We start from the raw sequence: 23,478 nt of genomic DNA, 5'->3' as shown, positions 1-23,478 counted from the left end.
ACTGCATTATAGAAGCTCATATATTTAAAAACTTGGCATGTCTGGGAGGATATATGTCAAACTGTGTTTTATATTTTTGTTATAAAAACATCTTGTAGGGTGCCTGGGTGGCTTAGTCTGTTAAGTGTCTGCCTTCAGCTCTGGTCATGATCCTAGGGTCCTGAGATGGGAGTCCCACATTCTGCTCCCTGATCAGGGGAGTCTGCTTCTTCCTCTACCCCTCCTCCCTGCTCTCATGCTGATCTGTCATGCTCCCTCTCTCTAATAAATAAATTTTTTAAAATAAAAATATTGTAAAGAAAATACTGTAAAAAAGACAAATTCTTAATTTAAAAAAGTAAAAATCTTGCCTGGAATTATCATTTTTTTGTGGCAGCTTCCAGGGGCCTTTGATATGGACCACCAAAGCTCAGCCAAGACCAACTGATGGTGATTCTTATGAAATAAGACATTAGCTAAATTACACTGCATAAGAACAGCAACCCGTAAGTACTTTCTCACAAGAGCCTTATAGGCGATATGTCATAATGGTTAGAAGCCAAGACTTGGGCATTAGACCTGTGTTGGACTTCCATTTTGCCCACTTACTAGCTGAGTGACTCCAGGCAGGTAACTCTTATCTAATCTGTCAATTGTCAGGAACATATATCCCATAAGGTTGTGAAGTTAGATAATATATTAATAAATAAGATTATATCATCTAAGTGCTCCTGCATAGTAAGTGCTCAACAAGACGTATGCATTATTATTAGCAATAACAGGTGACACAAAAATTTGAAAGTTTTGCAGTTCCATTTTTAACGCGAAATATCTCAAAAGAGGTGTCTCTCGTTTTCCTTTTTAAAGCGACATCCCATTTTCCTCTGGCAGGTTTTCAGGGTTAAATTTCAATACTTTGTTTCTTTGTTTTTGTTTCTCTCTCTCTCTCTGACTCCCCAAATTAACTATGCCTCTAGTTTTGAAATATTTGTTCCTTACATCTTCATTCACTTATTCCCTCATTGCCCCATCCAACAAACATGAAGTGCCTAACTTACGCAAGGCACTGCTGCTACAAAGAACTTAAAAATTAGACACAGACCCTGTCTAGAGAAGCTGTCTTCCTCAGCAAATAAAAATATAGGAAACTAAATTAAATTTAAATCTCAAATAACGAATAATTTCTTGGTATAACATGTACGACATGTCCCAGACAATGAGACAGCGTGAAAGGGACGGACTATAATGTAACAGAAATGCTGTAAAGGGACATACGAAGGGCTGTGGGGATGCTCCCTCGAGAGTCGGCCTAAATTCTGATTGAGGAAAAACTCCCTTATCCTGGGGGAGAAACGTGCACCGCATTTCCCGATCGGAGGGCTTCATCAGCCGGCTTTGCCAAGACGTGGTCGCTAGATGCCGCCACAAACGCATTTCCTGAAACCATAGAAAAACAGGGGACTAGACTGCCCCGAGAGGCTTTATCCAAACGCCGCCAGATCCTCCTCGGATCCCTTTGCCGCTGGAAGGGACGCAAAGCGCGAGTGGAGAAGTCTCACGAGACTGAAAGCAAGTCTCGCGATTTTTTCTTTCTTTCTTTCTTTCTTTTTTTTTTTTTTTTTTTTGCCTAGCGACTGACAACAAGGCCTGTAGCTCCACGTCGAAGCCCCTCAAGTGGCCTAATACTGGAGTGAGACCCCGGCCCTAGGCTGGGGTTCTTCCCATATAGAGGAGACGGATTCAGAGGGGCTACAGGTAATTCGTACTCTCCCTAGCAGAAACAGCACTGCCTTTCTCCCTCCCAAGAGGAATCTTAAGGGACTCCCCTTCCCTCCAACACTCCCCATCTCTTCCCATCTCCTTGACAACCGTTCCTTCTCCTCGTCCTTCACGCCACCAGCAACCGTTCTGCTTCCTTCACTCCCCCAAGAAACTTAAGTGGGATCCGACCCCCAAGACAGGGGGTGGAGATGGGGGTGATGCTCTTGGAGTTTAATGGATGGGACCGAGAGACTGGAGTTCATCCTCTCCTCTGGTAAACAAGGTGACTCCGGAGACAGAACTCTTTCTAGAGCCTCTGCAGCTCCCTCTCACCCCACCGCCAATCCCGAGAAACCCCAGCATCCTTGGGAAAACTGACCGAACCTAAGGAGAGAGCTGCCCTCGAAGACGAATACTGTAGCACCCTTGCGCGTGTATCTACAGCTTTGGGGAGCTGCTGCCTAAGTTAGCTGTCGTTTCCCTCCACGATTCCCTCCTTCCTCAGCCAGCCGGCCGGCAGTTGCTAAATAAGAGCGGCAGCAGAATGGTTTGAATGGGGGGTGAAGGTTACATGTAAAACCAGTGACTTGGGTAAGGAGGAGGAACCAAGGCTGGTCAGGAATCAGCTCATATCCTGTGATATGAGCTATGTAGTCATGTCTCCTTTCATTTAGACCAAGATTGTTGAAAACCAGACGTATGATGAGCGTCTAGAGATTAACGACTCTGAAGAGGTTCCAAGTATTCATACTCCAACCCCAAGACACACAGGTAAGAGAGGAATCAAGAGGAAAGAAGAGAAATGGTTCTCAGAACAAGGAACAGGATGGATCCGTGATAGTTTCCAAGAAGTCCCCATTTTATAATAGCAAATGTTGGCTTTCAGAGTCCAGTTTGGCAAACGCTTGCCATTATTTGTGTTTTCTAACTAGTTAAGGGGGGAGAAAACACAGGCCCCCAGATTCAGGATTTTCCTCCAACCTGACCAGTGTTCCCTGTTACCATTTGCTTCATGATACTCTGCTCACAATCTGCCACGGATTCATGGTTGGTTGGGCTGGTTGATTGGTTGGTTTGAACGTATCAAAACTGTCTTGCTCAGTTTTGAAGATGCTTCAGTAACCTGCCCTTGCAATCCCAATGAAAATCTCAGTAGAATCTTTTAACAGGACTTGACACGGTCATTTATTCAGCAGACATTTCTTGAATACCTACCATGTGTCAGCTTTATGTGTGGCACTAGGTATACAGTATTAAAAGAGACTTTGACCTTGCCATCCTGATATTTGTAAGAGACAAGCATCGATGACAAATGAGTAAACAGACATAATTACAAATGTGGGAAGTGCACTGATGGAGGCAAAGGGTTTGATGTGATGGAGAATAATGGTGAGGCGGGGGATCTACTTTTAATGGGATGGTCAAGGAATATCTGAGGAGGTGACACTTGAGACTGGAAGATAGGAAGGATCCAGACGGACTTTGAGGAGAAGTAGGCCAGGAAAAGGGAGCAGCAGTGAAATGTGAAAAGGACCTCAGGCCAGAAAGAACTTGGGTTCGTTTGAGGACTTTAAAGAGACCAGCATATGGTAGGAAGGAGTGGTATCAAAGGCAGGCAGGCAAGAGGTAGGCAGGAGGCCTAACAAGAGGAGCTTTTGAGGTCACGTTGCTGGTATGTGTGTCTTGGATTGAAAGGTGCAATGATGAAAGTCAGGAGGCAGTTGCAAGCACTGTTGCAATGGCTGGGCTGAGGTGACAGTGACTTGGATATGGTGAGGAGGGTAAGAATAGAGAGTGGAGGCAAATACAAGAAATGTATTTGGGTTGTAAATGGCTGATGGGTTGGGTTTGGCTCTTGAGTTAGGAATCAAGGATGACATCTGGGGTTGCTTGTTTATTGCAGTAAGTATACCCAGCATAAAATTTGCCATTTTACTTATTTCTCAGTGTACAATGCAGTGGCATTAGATGCCTTCATATTGTTGTGTAACTATCTCTACTGTCTATTTCCAGAGCTTTTTCATCATCCTGAACCAAAAGTACTCATTCAACAATAACTCCCCATTCTCCTGTCCCTGGCAGGCCCTGGTAGCCTCTGTTCTCCTTGGTGTCTATGACTTCATCCATTCTGTGCTCCACAAAAGTGGAATCATACAACATTTGTCCTTTTGCCTGGTTTATTTTGCCTGGCTTATCTCACTTAGCATAATGTTTTCATGGTTCATCCATGCTGTAGCCTGTGTTTGTTCCCTTCCTTTTTGTGGCTGAATAATATTCCATTGTATGTATAACCACATTTTGTTTATCCGTTTGTCTGTTGATGGATACTTGGGTTTTTCCACCTTCTGGCTATTGTGACTCTGCTGCTATGAACATGGGCGTACAATCTGTTTGAGTTCCTGCTTTCAGTCTTTTGGGGGAGATACACACACACACACACACACACACACAGAGACAAGGTTTTTGATTTGAGCATGCATATGATCTTGCTGGCCATGGACATTATCATTTGTTTTCAGTTTGGGTAACGTAGTAGGCTGAAAAGTGGTGTTTAATTTGCATTAATTTGATTTAGAATTCATTGAACATGGGGCGCCTGGGTGGCACAATTGGTTGAGTGTCTGACTCTTGGTTTCGGCTCAGGTCATGATCTCGGGATCATGAGATTGAGCCCCAGGTCGGGCTCCACGCTCAGCATGGAGTCTACTTGGGATCGTCTCTCCCTCTCCCTCTGCCCACACCTAAAATAAATAAAATAAGTCTTTTTTGAAAAGTGATCATTGAACATGGTTTTCTTGCAGGTTACTATCTTACATCTGATTATACTTTTAATTGTTCAGAATATTTTTATTCCTCTTATCATATGGATTCAGATTTATACCTGTGACTATTATTTGCCATTTGCTGGGTCAGTTCTTTTCACTTGAGTTTTGTCGTTTGATCCTCATAGCAGTTCTGAGTGATAAATATTAGTGCCTCCCTTCAGATGTGGGAACACTGAGACTCAGGTTAAGTCATTTTGTACATGTCAGAGAATTGTTCTTTTTTTTTAAGATTTTATTTATTTATTTGACAGACAGGGAGAGTGCAAGCAGGCAGAGTGGAAGAGGGAGAAGCAGGTTCCCCGCTGAGCAGGGAGCGCGATGTGGGGCTTGATCCCAGGACCCTGAGATCACGACCCAAGCTGAAGGCAATCGCCTCACTGACTGAGCCACCCAGGCACCCCTAGAGTTATTCTTTAATCCCAGTCTTCTGACCATCAATCCAGCCCTCTTGTCATTTTATTAATTACTAACCTTATCTTACCAATGTGTAAACTAAGGGAAGATTTTATATGATTTATGTAATGGCAGATAATCGATAAGTATAATGTCTAATCTAATGCCTTACGCACAGTAATACTTAGTAAATGTATCCTGAATTGAGTTGACAGAACCATGGTTAGAATTCAGTCTCCTTTCCTTTAACTAGATGTTCTTAAAGACACTGTTCCATAAAACAGAACATAAAATATTATAAACTTAAAAATATTTATCTTTAAAAATCATCTTAATAATCTAATGGGAAAACTTGTCTTCTAAGGACTTCTTCATTCCACTGATCTTCCTAACAAGACTATGGCTGACAACAGCAGTGATGAGTATGAAGAGGAAAACAACAAGGTATAGTACAAGCCACAGCTTCTCGCACTTTCTTGCTTTGAGCTATTGGTAGTTAGTTTGAGATGACAGTCGTTCAGTAGTAAACATTTCTTGGATCCTCACCTCCAGGGGCAGGGTTGGGTACCTTTGAGCTCATGTAGGAAAATCAGGAGCAAAGAGTCTTAAGATTTTGATTACTTCAGGAGTAAAGCCTACTCTTACAGCTAACTTTTTGGTGAGGAATTTCATATAATACAGGCCAGTGTTTTGCAACCTTTACTGGGCATAAGAGTCAAGTAGGATACTTATCTTTAACAATACATTCTCCAGTAGTTCCCACTTGGAACTACTGAATCAGAATCTTGAAAAAGCCTGAGAATTTGTATTTTTAGCAAGCACTCCAAGTAAGTCTTATGGTAAAGCAAGCTTGGAATTATTGGTCTAGCATCTGTTCATTGTCAGCATTTGGGATACTGCCAATATTTTGTGAAAGAGACTTTAATTTTGAAGTTGTCGCTTCATTGTTGTTCTGTGAACCTGGAGGATTACTGAACGAAAGATGGAAAGATGTCTACAGCTCTAGGCAGGCCCTTGAAGCTGTGCACGTGCTCTGTTTAACTGCCACTGTGTTCGGTCTTAGCACGTAATCCGGGGATTACTTTTTTTTTTTTAAGATTTATTTATTTGAGGGGTGCCTGGGTGGCTCAGTGGGTTAAGCCTCTGCCTTCGGCTCAGGTCGTGGTCTCGGGGTCCTGGGATCGAGCCCCGCGTCGGCCTTTCTGTTCGGCGGGGAGCCTGCTTCCTCCTGTCTGCCTGCCTCTCTGCCTACTTGTGATCTCTCTCTGTGTTAAATAAATAAATGAAATATTTAAAAAAAAAAAAAAAAGATTTATTTATTTGAGGGGGAACCTGGGTGGCTCAGTCGTTAAGCGTCTGCCTTTGGCCCAGGTCATCATCCCAGGGTCCTGGGATCAAGCTCCCCATTGGGCTCCTTTTTCTCCCTCTGCCTGCCGCTCCCCCTGCTTTTGCTCTCTCTCTCTGTCAAATAAATAAATAAATAGCATCTTTAAAAAAAAAAAAAGTTTTATTTATTTGAGAGAGGGGGGGTCAGAGGGAAAGGGAGAAGGAGAGAAGCAGACTTCCTGCTCACCAGGGAGCCCTAGACAGGGCTGTATCTCATGACCTTAAGATCATAAACCTGAGATCATGACCTGAGCCTAAGTCAAGAGGTGGAGGCTTAACGGAGACACCCAGGCGCCCCCAATGGTTACATTTTAATTGTCCTTCAACAACAGGAGCTTTGCAAACAAGTGAAGAAGGATATTTGAAGTAGTGCAAAAAGCTGTAGTAATGTAGACTGATAGCATAAAAAGCCTAAAAGGTCACATTTTAAAGTAGTCCCACTTTGGAGTGCCTGCCTGGCTCAGTGGGAAAAGCATGTGACTCCTGATCTCAGTGTCCTGAGTTCGAGCCCCACATTGGGTGTGTAGAGATTACTAAAAAATATAATAAATAAAGTATTTTTAAAAATAGTAGAGACACCTGGGTGGCTCAGTCATTTGCGTGTCAGACTCTTGATTTTGGCTCAGGTCATGATCTCCGGTTTGTGAGATGGAGCCCGGCCTCCACCTCCTTGATCAGCAGAGTCTGCTTCTCTCCGTCTCTCTGCCCACTCCCCACTCATGCATATGCATGTGCACTCTCTCTCAAATAAATAAATAAATCTTTCTTAAGAAGTAAGTGGGGGCACCTGGGTGGCTCAGTTGGTTAACCATTTGCCTTTAGCTCTGGTCATGATCCCGGGTCCTAGTTTTGAGCCCCACATCGGGCTCCCTGCTCAATGGGGAGCCTGCTTCTCCCTCTCCTCCCTGCTTGTGCTCTCTTTCTTGTTCTGTCTCTCAAATAATAAAATCTTTTTTTTTTTTTAGTAAATAAAGTATTCCTCCTTTGTGACTAGTGTGCTGTTTTAACACCTTACCCACAAAGTAATTTTTTAGGCATTAGTCTATGGCATATAAAGCCTTTAGATCAGAGATTTTGCAAAGCACAGTTGTGAAGAAGCAGACAAAAAAAAAAATGAGTTTTCCTAAATTGACCTAATTTTGCATATTCACCCTAAATTTATGTAGTCTGCATCGTGCTGTGGCCAATATTCAAGACTCATTTATCTTTCTAATTCAGTGTGCAACCAGAATCAGCAGAAAGGATATATTTTTGGGTTTTTTTGTGTGTGTTTTCTTTTGTTTTATTAAAGATTTTATTTATTTATTTGTGAGAGAGAGAGAGCGCGCATGAGAGGGGAGAAGGTCAGAGGGAGAAGCAGATTCCCCATGGAGCTGGGAGCCTGATGTGGGACTTGATCCGGACACTCCAGGATCATGACCTGAGCCAAAGGCAGACGCTCAACCAGCTGAGCCACCCAGGCACCCCGAAAGGATATATTTTTGAATGACCTTTAAATTGACCATCAGTATTCTTAAAAAGCTCCCTTTGCCAAACAAGGATAGCTTTGGCAGATTTTGAATTGAGAAAGAACAATTTGGGGCACCTGGGTGGCTCAGTTGGTTAAGCATCAGACTTCATTTTGACTCAGGTCATAATCTCAGGGTGTGAGATCAGAACCCCGGCCACCGCCGCCTGCCCTGCTCTGGGCCCAGGACTGGGCATGGAGTCTACTTAAGAGTCTTTCTCTCCCTTTCCCCGTGCTCCTCCCCACTCTTCCTCTTTAGGGAAAAAAAAAAAAAGGAACACATTAAGAGATTCTTATCAATGTATACCAGTAGGTCATAGTCACTAAATAAATTGTGTAACTTTTTGTCACACACATATTACAGATTAGTTAAAATGTATTTTTATCCATGTATAACAAATCTGTTACGCTTAGAAGAACATGTGACCAAAAGCATTTCTGATGTCCTGTAATGTGTCACATTTTTGAAACATTAAATAATTTTTAAAACTAGAACCAAACGTCTACTAACCTCAGTATAAGTCATATGGTATATGGAAATCAAGCTTTCAAAACCTACTTTTATTTTTTTAATCTTTTGTTTACTTATTTATTTTTAGGTAAGCCCTAAAGAGGGGATTGAACTCACAAACCCGAGACCAAAAGTCCATGCCCTATCAACTGAGCCACCCAGGGGCCCCTCAAAACCTACTTATATTGAAAAAAACAAACCTACTTACAAAGGGGGCCAGTTGGCTATTCTTCAGGTCCTAAGTGAGGGCATGCCACAAGCTCCAGGCCACAGAGGCAAAGACATGGACCCCGTCCCAAAAGCCCCTGCAAGTCCCCAAACCAGACTCCTCATACACTTGAGAGGAGAAGATGGTACTTAGAGACCCAGAAAGGTCAGGATGTAATGCCAAGAATGGAAGAGTCTCTCATCTTGAGATAGAACATGTAGTCACTACATTTAACTGATGGGGCAGGGAAGGGAAACACAGGCAGGGCGGCTTCCCACCAAAGAGAAGTATCACTGAATGGAATAGAAGACTCCCAGGTCCTGGAACTGCTGGTCGGAATTCAGGCACAGGGTTCGTTATGCACCTTCTTCTGAGAGTTATAAGCAGCTAACCCTGGGCTATCTTGCAAATTAAATGCTAGATTTCTTGTGATCCTTGTGAGTGTGAAGTTGTCTTCCAACTTCATGTTCCCCCATCTCCTTCCAAATAACTCATGCCAGGTGCCTTCCTCTTATGCAAAATCCCCTAACTTTTAGAGTTGAAGCTGATTGGACAAGTTACTCCTAAGTAATAGACAAAATGGACAATTGTTGGATAAAATTTATACTGAAGCCTCAAGGAGAAAAATAGAATATGGTTATAGAAAGTGAGGACCGGGATGCCAGGTGGGGGGGGGGGGGTGCTCAGTTGGTTAAGCTGCCCGAGCCTTCGCCTGAGCTTATGATCCCAGGGTCCTGGGATCAAGTCCCACATTGGGGTCCTTCCTCAGTGGAGGAATCTCCCTCTCCCTCTGCCTATCTCCCTCCTTGTGCTCTTTCTCTGACAAGTAAATAAATAAAATCTTAAAAAAAAAAAAAAAAAGAAAGAAAAAGAAAGTGAGGACCCAGTTTGTAGCTAAGCAGGAGTAGACAAAAGTTCTTGCAGCCTTTCTGGGGAGCATGTTTCTCTTTCACTAGAAAGTGGTGCCAGGTGGGAGGGTAGCTGTGGGAGCAGCGGGAGGGACGGGCATAGGTATACTAAGCTTCTCTTCATGTGGCGCCTTCCATGCCTGCCCTGCCCCATCTCAGGAGAAGAAGACCTCGCAGCTGACACCTCAGCGGGCCTTCAGTGAAAATGATGATGACGACGACTCATCTGAGACGGATTCTGATGAAGATGATGATGACGAAGAGCACGGGGCCCCTCTGGAAGGGTGAGGAAAGCCCCCTGGCAGGGAGGAAGACACTGGCCTGGGAGGAGATGAGTTGGGAGTGAAATTCTAGCATCTCTTTTGATCTCCCTTACTTAGGATTTTCAGATGTCTCAGAAACCAACAGAATGAATTTTCCTTCTTTCCTGGCTACACTGCCTCACTGAGTTCTGTGATGTCACTTGCATTATCTGAAATATTTGTGGGCTCGGGGGGGGTTCATGCTGATTTGCTGAATAAATCTAAAAGGTGGTCCCTGCCTTCGGGGAGCTCTTATTTTGGGAAAGGGAAAATAAAATTTATATACATACCCAAGCAATTCTGTTTAGCAAGGAAAACACATGCACAGGGAACATTTCTGCTTTAGGTTCAGCACCTTTTGAGAGAGTGGAGAGTAAGTGCTTCCGGTGCCCCACATGGAGGCAGATGTCCCTGGTGATGCTTTGGTAAAAAAAATCTTACCCAGGTGCCTTGGTGGCTCAGTCAATTAAGCTTCTGCCTTCATCTTAGGTCAAGATCCTGGGGTCCTGGGACTGAGAGCCTTCCCACCCCCACTCATGTTCTCTCTCTCTCTCTCAAATAAATAAAATAAAATCTTTAAAAAAAAAATCTCTGGGATGCCTGGGTGGCTCAGTCAGTTAAGCATCTGCCTTTGGCCTAGGTCATGATCCCAGGACCCTGGGACTGAGCCCTGAGTCAGGCTCCCTACTTCTCCCTCTCTCTATCTCTCTTTCTATCAAATAAATAAATAAATCTTTTAAAAATATCTCCTTAGAGCGCTCAGTCATTGGGCATCTGCCTTCAGCTTGGTTCATTATCCCAATGTCCTGAGATCGAGCCCCACATCGGGCTCCTTGCTCAGCAGGAGGCCTGCTTTTACCTTGCCCACTCCCCCTGCTTGTGTTCCCTCTCTCGCTGTCACTCTGTCAAATAAATAAATAAATAAAATATTTGAAAAAATCTCCTTACCCTGTTCCAGCCCTTGAGCTAGATGAGTCATGACCCACCCCTAGAAGTTGTTTTTTTTTTTTTTAAGATTTTTATTTATTTATTTGACAGACAGAGATCACAAGTAGGCAGAGAAGCAGGCAGAGAGAGAGGGGGAAGCAGGCTCCCTGCTGAGCAGAGAGCCTGATGCGGGGCTCCATCCCAGGACCCTGGGATCATGACCCGAGCCGAAGGCAGAGGCTTAACCCACTGAGCCACCCAGGCGCCCCAAATAAATAGAATCTTAAAAAATAATAATTGTTAGAATTAATGTGTTCTACTATTTTTTTTTACTGCATATATTTCCTGTATCAATACAAATACTCTTTAATAACCATACAGTATCTGGGACTCCTGGCTGGCTCATCAGTACAGTGTGTGACTCTTAACCTCTGGGTTGTGAGTTCAAGCCTCATGCTGGGTGTAGAGCTTACTTAAAAATTAAAAATAATAATAACTATACAGTATTCAATTAATATACCTAACCATCTTTTAAGTATTGGATATTTTGTTTCTAATATTTTACTTTTATAAATACAACTATTAAAAACATTTTTGTAAAAATTCTTATTTCTCTTGAGGCAAACTATTCTCATGTCAGAAATTAAAATCTTGGGGCGCCTGGGTGGCTCAGTGGGTTAAGCCTCTGCCTTCGGCTCAGGTCATGATCTCAGGGTCCTGGGATCGAGCCCCACGTCGGGCTCTCTGCTCAGTGGAGAGCCTGCTTCCCTTCCTGTCTCTCTGCCTGCCTCTCTGTCTACTTGTGATCTATGTCTGTCAAATAAATAAAATCTTTAAAATAAAATAAAATAAAATCTTGGGGTGCCTAAGGGCACCTGGGTGGCTCAGTGGGTTGAGCCTCTGTCTTCAGCTCAGGTCATGATCTCAGGGTCCTGGGATGGAGCCCCGCATCGGGCTCCCTGCTCCATGGAACCCTGCTTCTCCCTCTCCCACTCCCCCTGCTTGTATTCCTTCTCTCACACACTCTCTCTCTCTCTGTGTCAAATTAAAAAAAAAAAAAATCTTTAAAGTTGCCTTGCCAACCACGCAGGAAAGGCAGATGTCGGTGGGACCCAAACCAGGTTCAGAGTCACAGGGTCTGTGGTCAAAGTTCGGCAGTGGGGGGCCACACTGACTGATCCTGAACCTGGGCTTGGCCACATCTGCTCCACCTTGCCACTTTGCCGCACACTTTCCTTTCTCCAGGGCCTATGATCCCGCAGATTATGAGCATTTGCCAGTGTCCGCGGAGATTAAGGAACTTTTCCAGTATATCAGCAGGTGAGCACAAGGCCTTCCTCACGTGACCCGCACCCCTTTCCTACCTCTAGTCTGAAACAAGCCTGTTCTTCCTAGATTTTTTCAGCCTGAGCGGTAAAGTCCACTTCTCTGACTTTCTCTACCTTCCCTTGGCGATGTCTCCTAGGTACACACCTCAGTTGATTGACCTGGACCACAAACTGAAACCTTTCATTCCTGATTTTATCCCTGCTGTTGGGGATATTGACGCATTCTTAAAGGTACAGTTGGCACATCCTAAAAATGACCTCTTAGGTGTTTCTTCTGGCCTGTCTATTACTGTTAACAATCCAACTAATTCCCTTGGCTAGCATTGGTTACCTTTATATATGTTCTTCATTTCATTGGTGTTCTCAATCTGGTTTTCCTGATTCTACTCATTGCTATTTAGGTAATACTTGATTGAATCATTATATATTAAAAACTTGTCATTCATTTACCTCCTAATTATTAGCTTTACATTTAAGGCACTGAGGATCATGTGTTTTTTTGTAGATAGTGCTTTAGTACTGCATGATAGACAAGCATGCCTTTTAATACCAGTAATTAACGATGAGTGGGAAGAGGTCTTCCTCTTTGACTTATTGGAAACAACAGGTCTGACCTTTTTATGTGCCCCCTCCCATTTTTTTCTGTCTCTTCCTTTCTCTTAACCAGGTCCCACGTCCTGATGGAAAGCCTGACAACCTTGGCCTGTTGGTATTGGACGAGCCTTCTACAAAGCAGTCGGACCCCACAGTGCTCTCGCTCTGGTTAACTGAGAATTCCAAACAGCACAACGTCACAGTAAGATAATGGCCCAGGACAGGCTGGTATCTGTGCACTTGACTTCCTGCCCATCAAAAGGGATGGCTGTGGTTTCAGGCCAACCCTATTTTTAAAAAAAAATAGTTCATTGAGATATAATTTACTTACAATGAAGTTTGCCCTTCTAGATTGTACACTTCAGTGATTTTTAGTGTATTCACAGAGCTGTACAAATTATCACTGCTGTCTAATTTAAGAACACTTTCATTATTCCAGAAAGAAATCTCATTAGTAGTCACTCCTCATTCCCCACTCCTCCTAGACCTTGCTAAGTACTTCAGTTCCTTCTTTTTTCTATTTGAGTACAGCTGACATACAATGTTACGGTGGTTCCAGGTGTACAATACAGCGACTGGACAAGTTTGTACCTTGTGCTGTGCTCACCGCAAGCGTAGCTACCGTCTGCCACTGCACAGCGCTATTACAGCACTACCGACTGTAGCCCTTAGGCCGTGCCTTCTACTCCTGTGACTCACTCCATAACTGGAAGGCTGTATTTCTCACTCCCCTTTACCTTTTTTGCCCATCCCTTCCACCCCCTACCCTCTGGTAAACACCAGTTCATTCCCTGTATTTGTAGGTCTGATTCTGCTTTTTGTTTATTCATTTTTTTTAAGATTCCCCATATAAGTAAAATCATACTTCACTCCTTTTTTTATGGCTCACTCATATTCCATTGTGTGGACATACCACAATGTGGCTATCTGGTCTCCAGTTGTTCCCACTTTTACTAACATGCTGCTGTGAGCTTGTGTGTACGTACAAGTTTTTGCTTGGGCATATATTGTTATTTCTCTTGGGTATGTATGTAGGAGAGGGATTGCTGGGCTGCATGCTAACTGCTTAACGCTTTGAGGAACTGCCACACTGTTTTCCAAAGCAGCTGAACCATTTTACAATCCCACCAGCAATGAACGAGAGTGGCAGTTTCGCCAACACTTGTCACTGCCTGTCTTATTTATTCCAGCCATCCTAGTGGTGTGAAATACCATCTTGGTGTGGTCAGTCCTATCCTGTTGAGCTGCCCGCTTTGCATGGCTCCAGAAAATTTAGCAGAGTTTCCTCTCATCTCCATTGGCTGCCATCACGCTTCCCCATTCATCAGCTACCTGCTATATACGAAACAGCAGCAATGATGAGCCATCCCGTTAAAATAAGAGCTACTGGGATGCCTGGGTGGCTCAGTCGGTTGGGCAGCTGCCTTCAGCTCTGATCATGATCCTAGGGTCATGGGACTGAGTCCCGCATCAGGCTCCTTGCTCGGCGGGGAGCCTGCTTCTTCCTCCGCCTCTGCCTGCCGCTTCCCTGGTTGTGCTCTCTCTCTCTCTCTCTCTCTCTGACAAATAAATAAATAAGATCTTTAAAAAAAAATAAGAGAGTTACTTTAATCCCATCAGCCAGGGTTTCCCCTTATTTTTATAGCAACATATGAAAGTAAAGAGCCTAGAAGATGCAGAGAAGAATCCCAAAGCCATTGACACGTGGATCGAGAGCATCTCGGAGTTACACCGTTCTAAGCCCCCTGCGACTGTGCACTATACCAGGTAAGAAGTACTACCCTCCCCACAGTAACCCCCGGAAACCTTCACCACCCGCAGACCCATTGCTTCTGAGAGGAAGGCCCACAGGCAGAGCATATACTGGGTTAACCTGATGTCCTGTCGATCTTGACAGCTACTGGCTGAAATTGCAGACATAAAGATTGTGATTTATCTGGTATTCCTTAACCATTCTTCCAGACCCCCAGACCCTGGATACGTCGGCCCAGTCTGTGTTCTCAGACTGACCACCTCCCTTCATCCTACAATCTCCTGACCCAGAGGTTGCTGATGTCATTGGTCCATGTTTCTTGCTCATACTTACTTCTGTCCATGTAGGCCCATGCCTGATATTGACACGCTGATGCAGGAATGGTCCCCAGAGTTTGAAGAGCTTTTGGGCAAGGTAAGTGGAAGGAGCAGGAGCTAAAAAAAAAAGTGTCATTTACTTGAAGGCCCTGTATTAAAGTTTTTTTTAATTGACCAACTTTAAGTATTTATTTATTTATTTATTTATATTTATTTGAGAGAGTATGTGTGAGCACCAGCACCAAAGCATGAGAAGGGGCAGAGGGAGAGGGAGAGAAGCTGATTCCCCACTGAGTGCGAAGCCTGATGTGGGGCTCAGTCCCATGACCCTGAGATCACGACCTGAGCTAAAACGAAGAGTCCAACACTTAACCAATTGAGCCACCCAGGTGCCCTTTAAGTTTTTCTTTTTTTTAGATTTTATTTTTAAGTAATCTCTATACCCAATGTGGGGCTCAAACTTACAACCCTGAGATCAAGAGTTGCGTACTCTACTGACTAAGCCAGCCAGGTGCCCCTTTTTCCTGTATTCTTATTATCATTTGCTTTTTAATTGTAATATAATTCACGCTCAGAGACACACACACGTTAATTTTCAGCAGCCGGACACCTTTGTATAACAAACACATCAGATCAAAACACAGAACATCACTACCATCTTGGAGGCCCATTCATGCTTCCACCTCCCAACGTAATCACTGTCCTGATTTCTAACAGCCCAGACCAACCTGCCTATTTTGTGTGCTGTCTAAATCTAATCATCCTCTTTTGCATCATATTTCTCTTACTTTTAAGAAAATTAAAAGTCAGAGTGGCTGGGTGGCTCAGTCAGTTAAGCATCTACCTTCAGCTCAGGTCATGATCCCAGGGTCCTGGGATCGAGTCCTGCATTAGGCTCCCTGCTTAGCGGGAAGCCTGCTTCTCCCTCTTCCTCTGCCCCTCGCCCTTCTCGTGTGCACTCTCTCTCTCTCTCTCTTGCTTGCTCTCTCAAGTAAATAAAGAAAAAAAAATTTTTTTAGAAAGAAAGTTAAAAGTCATAGTGGGAAAAATGTGACAATTTAGATTCAAAAATAGAGTTCTAAGTACCAGCAGTTACTGTTAAGCAAACAAAAGAGTGATAGACTGAAAAAAATTATTTAAATATATATGTATATATATATACATATGAAACAATTACTGTCCAAGCAAAGAGCTCTTCAATATCAAGCAAAGGAAACTGATGGAACGCCTGGGTGGCTCAGTGGGTTAAGTGTTTGCCTTCGGCTCAGATAATAATCCTGGGGGCCTGGGATCGAGTCCCTCATCCGACTCCCTGCTCACCAGGGAGCCTGCTTCTCCCTCTGCCTGCCGCTCCCCCTGCTTGTGCGCGCGCTCTCTCTCTCTCACAAATGAATAAAATCTTTGGAAAAAAAAAAGAGAGAGAGAGAGCGAGAAAGACAGAGGTGCTGGCCCCACTGAAACTTCAGTCTTCGAACTCTGGTCTGCCCCGCGTTAACTTCCAGGTGAGCCTACCCACGGCAGAGATCGACTGCAGCCTGGCGGAGTACGTTGACATGATCTGTGGTAAGCTCTTCCGTCCCTTCCTGTCCCCGTCTCTGGGCGAGTACATCGTGGGCTTTTGAAAAAGCTCATTTGCTCTGGGAAGATAGTATCTTGAGTTACACCCCACACTCCAAGCCAGTTTGCTGTTTGGCAGCCCTGAAGGTGTATTTGGGCTTATGCCCCCAGAGTCACAGCGACACATCCCATCTGGGAGGGGCATGGCTTTCCTAAACGTTAGTGCCCAGTTGCATTTGGTTCTGCTCATGCAAGCTCTTGATTTCAGCCATCCTAGACATTCCTGTCTACAAGAGCCGGATTCAGTCCCTGCACCTGCTCTTCTCCCTCTACTCGGAATTCAAGAACTCACAGGTAAGACCAGCACAGAGTGTCTTCCGCTGTAGTGAGCAGCGCTCCAGTCTCCACTCTTCCCAGCCGGCTGGGATTCGTCCTTCGACAAGGAAGGATGTTTCTGGTAACTCACCCTTCCCCGTCATTCAAAGAACAGCAAGCAGGAAGGGTGGGACTTGCACAGGCAGGGAAGCAGAAGAGCTGTGGGCCTTTGGAGGACCAGGCCTGTGAGGGTCCAGCAGGGACATTCCCTCCTGTGGGAGAACCACAGGGCTTAATGAATGGACACAGGGCAGAAGGAAAAAAGGGGCTCATCTCTGAAGGAGGTGGGGCAAATTCCTAGCTGTTTTTCAAAGACAACACCAAGGAATTGTTCTGAAAGTAGAACTGGGAAAATACTGGAGCTGAACGGGTTGTCGAGAGGTTAGTTGTTGCTCAAATATAGCCGCTAGCAAGCCAAAATACTCCAGGACCCTCTCCTCTCTCCTCACAGCATTTTAAAGCTCTTGCTGAAGGCAAGAAAGCGTTTACCCCTCCATCCAACTCTGCTTCCCAAGCTGGAGATGCAGAGACATTAACCTTCAGCTGAGACACGCTGGGTCTCTCTGCTCCAAGGCTGAGCTGGCGCCACTGCCCTGGCTGAGAAGAGATGGTCACCAGCCTCGTGGCAACCGTGCCTGCACCACAGCCTGATCGGACACCGAAGTCCGCTGCCCCCTCTGCCAGAACGTACTGTGCGGCTTCTTTAAACAGCTTCTGCCTGTTTCCGGCTTTCTTCCCATGGGAATACGCATCTACACCGCTGTGGGGACTTGAGTTAGAAGAATAGAAAGACTGGAATGTCTGGGATTCTGGGGTGCTCAGGTTGGGAGGAAAGTTTCAAAGATGTTCTTTTTGAGACAGCCACAGAATTATTTTCTTCCATTCTTAATGTTATTGGTAAAGATTTCACAAATAAAATGCTCTTTCAGGTTGTTGTGCTGTTCTATAATATGAAAGAGACAAGACAGACTGATCCTTATGCAGGCTGAGATAAGGATCGGGCCCAATAATGGCATTAAGTGAATCATATTCTCCCGGAACTGATTTTCCTGGGGTCTCTCACCAGTTACTGCTGCCGCCTTACGGGTTTCCCTGACTGTCTAGCTCCAGACCTGTGTGGTTGTGGTCTCCAGACAGCTGAGCTGGTGCACCATCCGGGTGAGAGGTGATTGTGCCCCGGATGAGGGAGGAAGTAGTGGTGGAGGTAGAGACGGGGCAATTCAGGAAATAATTTGGCGGCTACATCAGCCATGCTCCAGTCAGGAAGTCAGAAATCATGCTAGTCCGTCCGCCCTTCCTTCCTTCCTTCCTTCTTCCTCCTTAACTCCCTCCCTCCCTCCCTTCCTTCTTCTCTCCCTTCCATTTCCTTCTCTTCCCTTCCCTATTCTTCCCTTCCCTTCCTTCTCCCTTCCCTTCTCCCTTCCCTTCCCTTCCCTTTCTTTTCTCTTTTAGAGGGTGGGGAGGAGCAGAGAGAAAGAGAGAGAGAGAATCTGATGCACGCCCCACACCTAGCATGGAGCCCTGTCTCCTGACCCTGAGATCATGACCTGAGCTGAAATCAAGAGTCGGACACTTAACCGACTGTGCCACATAGGCACCCCCATGCTAGTTATTCTTTTTTTTTTTTTTTTAAGATTTTATTTATTTATTTGACAGGGAGAGAGAGCACAAGCAGGCAGAGAGGCAGGCAGACAGAGAGGTGGAAGCAGGCTCCCTGCTGAGCAGAGAGCCCTATGCGGGGCTCGATCCCCGGACCCTGAGATCATGACCCGAGCTGAAGGCAGAGGCTTAACCCACTGAGCCACCCAGGTGCCCCCATGCTAGTTTTTCTACCATGGGGTGTTAAATGTGGGAAATCGGTCACAAAGCGTTGGAAGGGCTGACAGAGCAAAAGGGAGATGGGAAAGTGGACTGCAGGAAGGAGAGGTGCAAGGGGAGGTATCTGCTGCAGGTGCTGGGGCAGAAGGGGTGCTGCAGTGGTCTTGAGTGGCTGAGGGGGTGCCACACCAAGGCACCAAAGTCCACACACCTTCACCCCACTACTATGGCAACTGTGAGTAACAGCTGCTGCTTCCTGTCTCCCACCTTCTCATAGCCTGCTGGCGCCTCCCACTGGCAGAAATCAACAGGTGGCAAGGGGATCTGGAAAACCCAGCAGTAGAAAACAGAAGGGAAGGGAGGGCATGGGGCTGAGAGGCAACAGGTAGATCCACAGACCTTGCTGGTAGACTGGACGCAGGGGACAGAGGAAGGGAATTAGGGATGACACCCAGGTGTTTGGCTGGAGCAGCCAAAGGGGTAAAGGAACCAAGAACGGATGTGGGGGCAAGAAGTGACTGGAAGGGAGAATTACATTACAGTGCTACCCTGTCAGCCTAATCTATGCACAGTAAACACGGAGATGGGAGGGGACTGTTTCCCACAGACTCTTTCACCAGGCGTGAGGGGCCTATCATGCTTCAGTCTGAGGAGCCGGAACATCCACGCTCAGGCCTCACTGGGACATCCCACTGGGACATTTAACTCATAGGGGAGAAGTCAGGCAAAGCACGACAGGAGCTCAAATTCTCCATTCCTTTCTCAGCGAACACTCAGACTGCTTTCTTCAGCTAGAGCCGAGAGTCAGCACTAATAAATACCATTGATTCTCGTTATCCACAGTAGTTGTGCTTCGTTTTGTTTTAACCAGGCTCCACGCCCAATGTGGGGCTTGAACTCACAACCCCGAGATGAGGGGTCACAGTCTCTACGGACCGAGGCCGCCAGGAGCCCCGTTATGCACAGCGGTTCTGTTCTTCCCAGTCACAGCAAACACCCAACCAGCAAACACTGAACCGCTGCTCCTCGGGGAAATGCAAGGTTCGGTTTCTATGAGCCCCTGGTCACACCATGTTCACCAAGCAACCACGGATTCGCTGAACTCAGAACCACCAGCCCTCTGAATCGTGCCGTACCGAAGCTTACCTGACACACGACACGGCCTTATGACATGTAGGAGCGCTGGCCACCACGTCAGCGCTTAGGGGTCATTCTAGTGCACTAAATCACCAGCGATCAGAAAACATAGTAATACATAGAACGTGTTTACAGTAGGAGAGCTGAAACCAGGAGCCAGAATGTCCCTCTTTTTTTAGCCTCAGCAGGGAAGGTAGGTGTCGGGTGACAAATTTTTCACTGCTCTGAGCATGTCTGCAAATAAGTGAAAACACTGGCAGTACTGATTTGGGATAGTAAACACATTTAGTGAGAAAGTGGATTCACAAAGGCAGAGTCTGCACGTCACACAGATCAAGGGTACTTCCTGCCAAAGGCACTGTTAGGCCGCAGCCTTCGCTTACCTCCCTGTTCCAGCACCACCGTCCAGCGACCGACCCAGACACGGCTCGCCTGCACACCTCGCTCCACCTCAACGCCTGTCCTTCCTCCCCGTTGGCTCCTTGCTCTGTGGCCCTAGAAAAAAGCCAATAGCTTCCATACCTCAGTTAACCTAGCTCTGAAACAGTTACAATAAACACTAATTAACTGTGAGGCTCGTCCCATGGGTAAAATTATGTGAAAAGATTAAGTGCCCCAAAATGTCATATGTAGTAATTATATTACTAAGTATAAATTTTCAACTAGGCCTCTGAAGACTGCATTTGGCAACTTTCTCCCTACCTGTAGATCCTCATTTTCCATAATCCCTCAAGGCAAACTGCAAAACCAATCTGTTTGCCAGGCTCTACCCGGGATTCAGGAAGTCCTCCTTCTAACTAAACTTCTATGCTGGCTATTTCCCCAGCTGGAAGTGTCCTCCTCCTTCTCTGCTGATCGTAGGCTCTCAACACTTCGAAATAAACAAACATTGAACATCGTATTTACATCTTCACTCCTTCCTTTAACCCTATACAATGACGATGTAAGGATAATTTTTTAAAAAGATTTTATTTGACAGAGATCACAAGTAGGCAGAGAGAAAGGGAAGCAGGCTCCCTGCTGAGCAGGGAGCCTGATGCGGGGCTCAATCCCAGGACCCTGGGATCGTGACCTGAGCTGAAGGCAGAGGCTTTAACCCACTGAGCCACCCAGGTGCCCCAAGAATAATAATTTTGAAAAAGATACAGACCACCAAGGACAGATAATAGGAAAGGAAATGACAGGAGACTAGGCAGCAACAATTTTGGAAGATAGATAAGTGGTAACTAATTTAAGGGGGTGGGGGTTCTGAAATTTACCTACAGAGGAGAGAGACAGAGAAACTGGTAAGAAGTGAGCCATGTCACACTGCAGAACCCTATCTCTTCTATCCCAACAGAAGATAGTCACCTTTGAACCAGGGAGGCTCTGGACATGAGAACACCAAGACACTATGAGGAAAGCCGTAAGCGGCCATATTTAAAAGAAATGGATAAAACAGAGTGAGCAATGAGACAGTCACCCTTTCCCATGCTTATTTATACCTCCAACGCAGATTATTGCAAAAATCCTCTTGGCAAACGGATCAGCCAAAGAGAAAAGACCTTTAGATATTGACATGGAGTCTTTAAGCATATGTCCAGATCCCAACCTCCCCATCAGCTTCCAATTGGTTTTCTGGTTATCTCATTCTTGTGTTTGTACACCTGTTTGCAACTCTCATTTTAAACATGGATGTACAACCGGGGATCTCTGGACTTTGAAGAAAGCCAGAAAAATAGAGACTAAAACTGGCAGAACAAAGTAAATCAGAGAAACAAAGCAGGTAAGCTAAGGGGGAAAAAAATTAATAATACTCATAGACCAGGGGCGCCTGGGTGGCTCAGTGGGTTAAGCCTCTGCCTTCGGCTCAGGTCATGATCTCAGGGTTCTCCTCGAATCGGGCTCTCCTCTCAGCAGTGAGTCTGCTTCTCCCTCTCCCTCTGTGATCTCTTTTTTGCTCTCTCTCAAATAAACAAATAAAATCTAAAAAAAAAAAAAAAAAAGGCAGAACATGATCTCAGAGTCCTGGGATCGAGTCCTTTATCTCTTATCCCTCCCTGCTAAGCAGGGAGCCTGATTCTCCCTCTCCCTCTACTGCTCCCCCTGCTTGTGCTTGCTCAGTGTGCGTGTCAAATAAAAAAATAAAATAAAAAAGAGAGGTTTCCTTTCTCAGACGACACACCAGACTAATTTAAATCACAATCTCTGCAGGTGGGGTACAGGAATCCATATTTTTCCTCAGCTCTTCAGATTACTTCAATATGCAGACAAATTCGAGAACTGCTGTTACAGATTTCCATGAAATCAGGAGATCTACAAAAAGAACAATGAACACAGCAAGAAGCTATAAAAAGTATAAACATTTACACACCTAATAACAGACCCTCAGAATATATAAAGCAAAAGTTGACAGAATGGAAGGAAGAAATAGTTTTACGATAATAGCTTGGAACTTTAATACCACACTATCAGGACGCCTGGGTGGCTCAGCGGGTTAAGCCTCTGCCTTCAGCTCAGGTCATGATCCCAGGGTTCTGGGATCCAGTCCTGCATCAGGCTCCTTGCTTGACAGGGAGCCTGCTTCTCTCTCTCCCTCTGCCTGCCACTCTGCCTGCTTGTGCTCTTTCTCTCTCTCTGTCAAATAAATAAATAAAATCCTTTAAAAAAAAATACCACACTGTCAAGGGCACCTGGGTGGCTCAGTAGGTTAAAGCCGCTGCCTTCGGCTCAGGTCATGATCCCAGGGTCCTGGGATGGAGCCCAGCATCGGGCTCTCTGTTCAGCAGGGAGCCTGCTTCCTCCTCTCTCTCTCCGCCTGCCTATCTGCCTACTTGTGATCTCTATCTGTCAAATAAATAAATAAAACCTTAAAAAAAAATACCACACTGTCAATAATGGATAGAAAAATGAGACAAAAGGTAAATAAGGAAACAAAGGGCTTAAACAGCAAAGTGAACCAACCAGCTCTGATGGACATGGGCAGAACAACCTGTTCAACAGCGATGGCATACTTCTCAGGTGTACATGGGACATTTTTCAGGACAGATGATATTTTAGGCCACAAGTTAAAGTCGCAATAGATTTTAAAAGGTAGATATCATACAAAGTATCTTCCCTGACCACAATGAGATGAAGTCAGAATCAGTAACAGAAGCAAAATTGAAAAACTCACAAATCTGGGGAAATCAAAGAATACAGTGTTAACCAATGAGTCAAATAGGAAATCACAAGGGAAATTAGCAAATACTTAGGCATAAATGAAAATGAAAACAAAACATACCAAAACTTACAGGATACAGCAAAAGCAGTGCTCAGAGGGGGAATTCGCATTTAAAGAAAAAGAACTCAAATAGGGGTGCATGGGTGGCTCAGCTGGTTGTGCATCTGACTCTTGGTTTCAGCTCAGGTCATGATCTCGGGGTCCTGGGATTGAGCCCTATGTTGGGCTCCCTGCCCAGCAGCAAGTCTGCTTCTCCCTCTCCCTCTGTGATCTCTCTTACTTTCACTCTCTCAAATAAATTAAATCCTTTTTAAAAATTAAAGAAAAAGAGACAAAAAATAACATTTAAAAAAAATTGAAAAGCCTTAGCCAAATTGTCTAAAAAAAAAAAGATTCAAATAACTAAAATCAGAAATGAATGTGGGGATAGTACTATCAATTCCACAGGAATAGAAAATAGAGGAGTGCCTGCGGGTGCCTGGGGGCTCAGTCATAGTCTGCATTTGACTGTGGTCACGATCCCAGGGTCCTGAGATCGAGCCCCACATCGGGGGGAGCCTGCTTCCCCCTCTCCCACTCCTCCCGTTTGTGTTCCCTCTCTCACTCTCTCTCTGTCAAATAAATAAATAAAATCTTAAAAAATAAATAAGAAGTAGAGTACTATGAACAACTGTGTGCCAACAAATTGGA

The 23,478-nt window shown here is 45.0% G+C and overlaps 1 protein-coding gene across 1 annotated transcript; it reads left to right on the top strand.

Moving 5' to 3' along the window:
• The first annotated feature begins 1,578 nt into the window (after window positions 1–1,578).
• Window positions 1,579–17,239, top strand: IFT46 (intraflagellar transport 46). The gene is made up of 12 exons (XM_032868639.1): window positions 1,579–1,734; window positions 2,415–2,511; window positions 5,323–5,402; window positions 9,638–9,762; window positions 11,953–12,027; window positions 12,173–12,266; window positions 12,703–12,831; window positions 14,275–14,396; window positions 14,730–14,796; window positions 16,202–16,262; window positions 16,525–16,610; window positions 17,083–17,239. Exons 3-12 carry the CDS (start codon window positions 5,358–5,360, stop codon window positions 17,176–17,178), a joined length of 900 nt encoding a protein of 299 aa, XP_032724530.1. The 5' UTR covers window positions 1,579–1,734; window positions 2,415–2,511; window positions 5,323–5,357; the 3' UTR covers window positions 17,179–17,239.
• Window positions 17,240–23,478: the final 6,239 nt, after the last annotated feature.

Source organism: Lontra canadensis, unplaced genomic scaffold, assembly GCF_010015895.1.
Source record: "Lontra canadensis isolate GAN:19392208 unplaced genomic scaffold, GSC_riverotter_1.0 scaffold36, whole genome shotgun sequence".
Classification (NCBI taxonomy): Eukaryota; Metazoa; Chordata; class Mammalia; order Carnivora; family Mustelidae; genus Lontra; species Lontra canadensis.
This window is presented reverse-complemented; position numbering and strand designations above follow the sequence as displayed.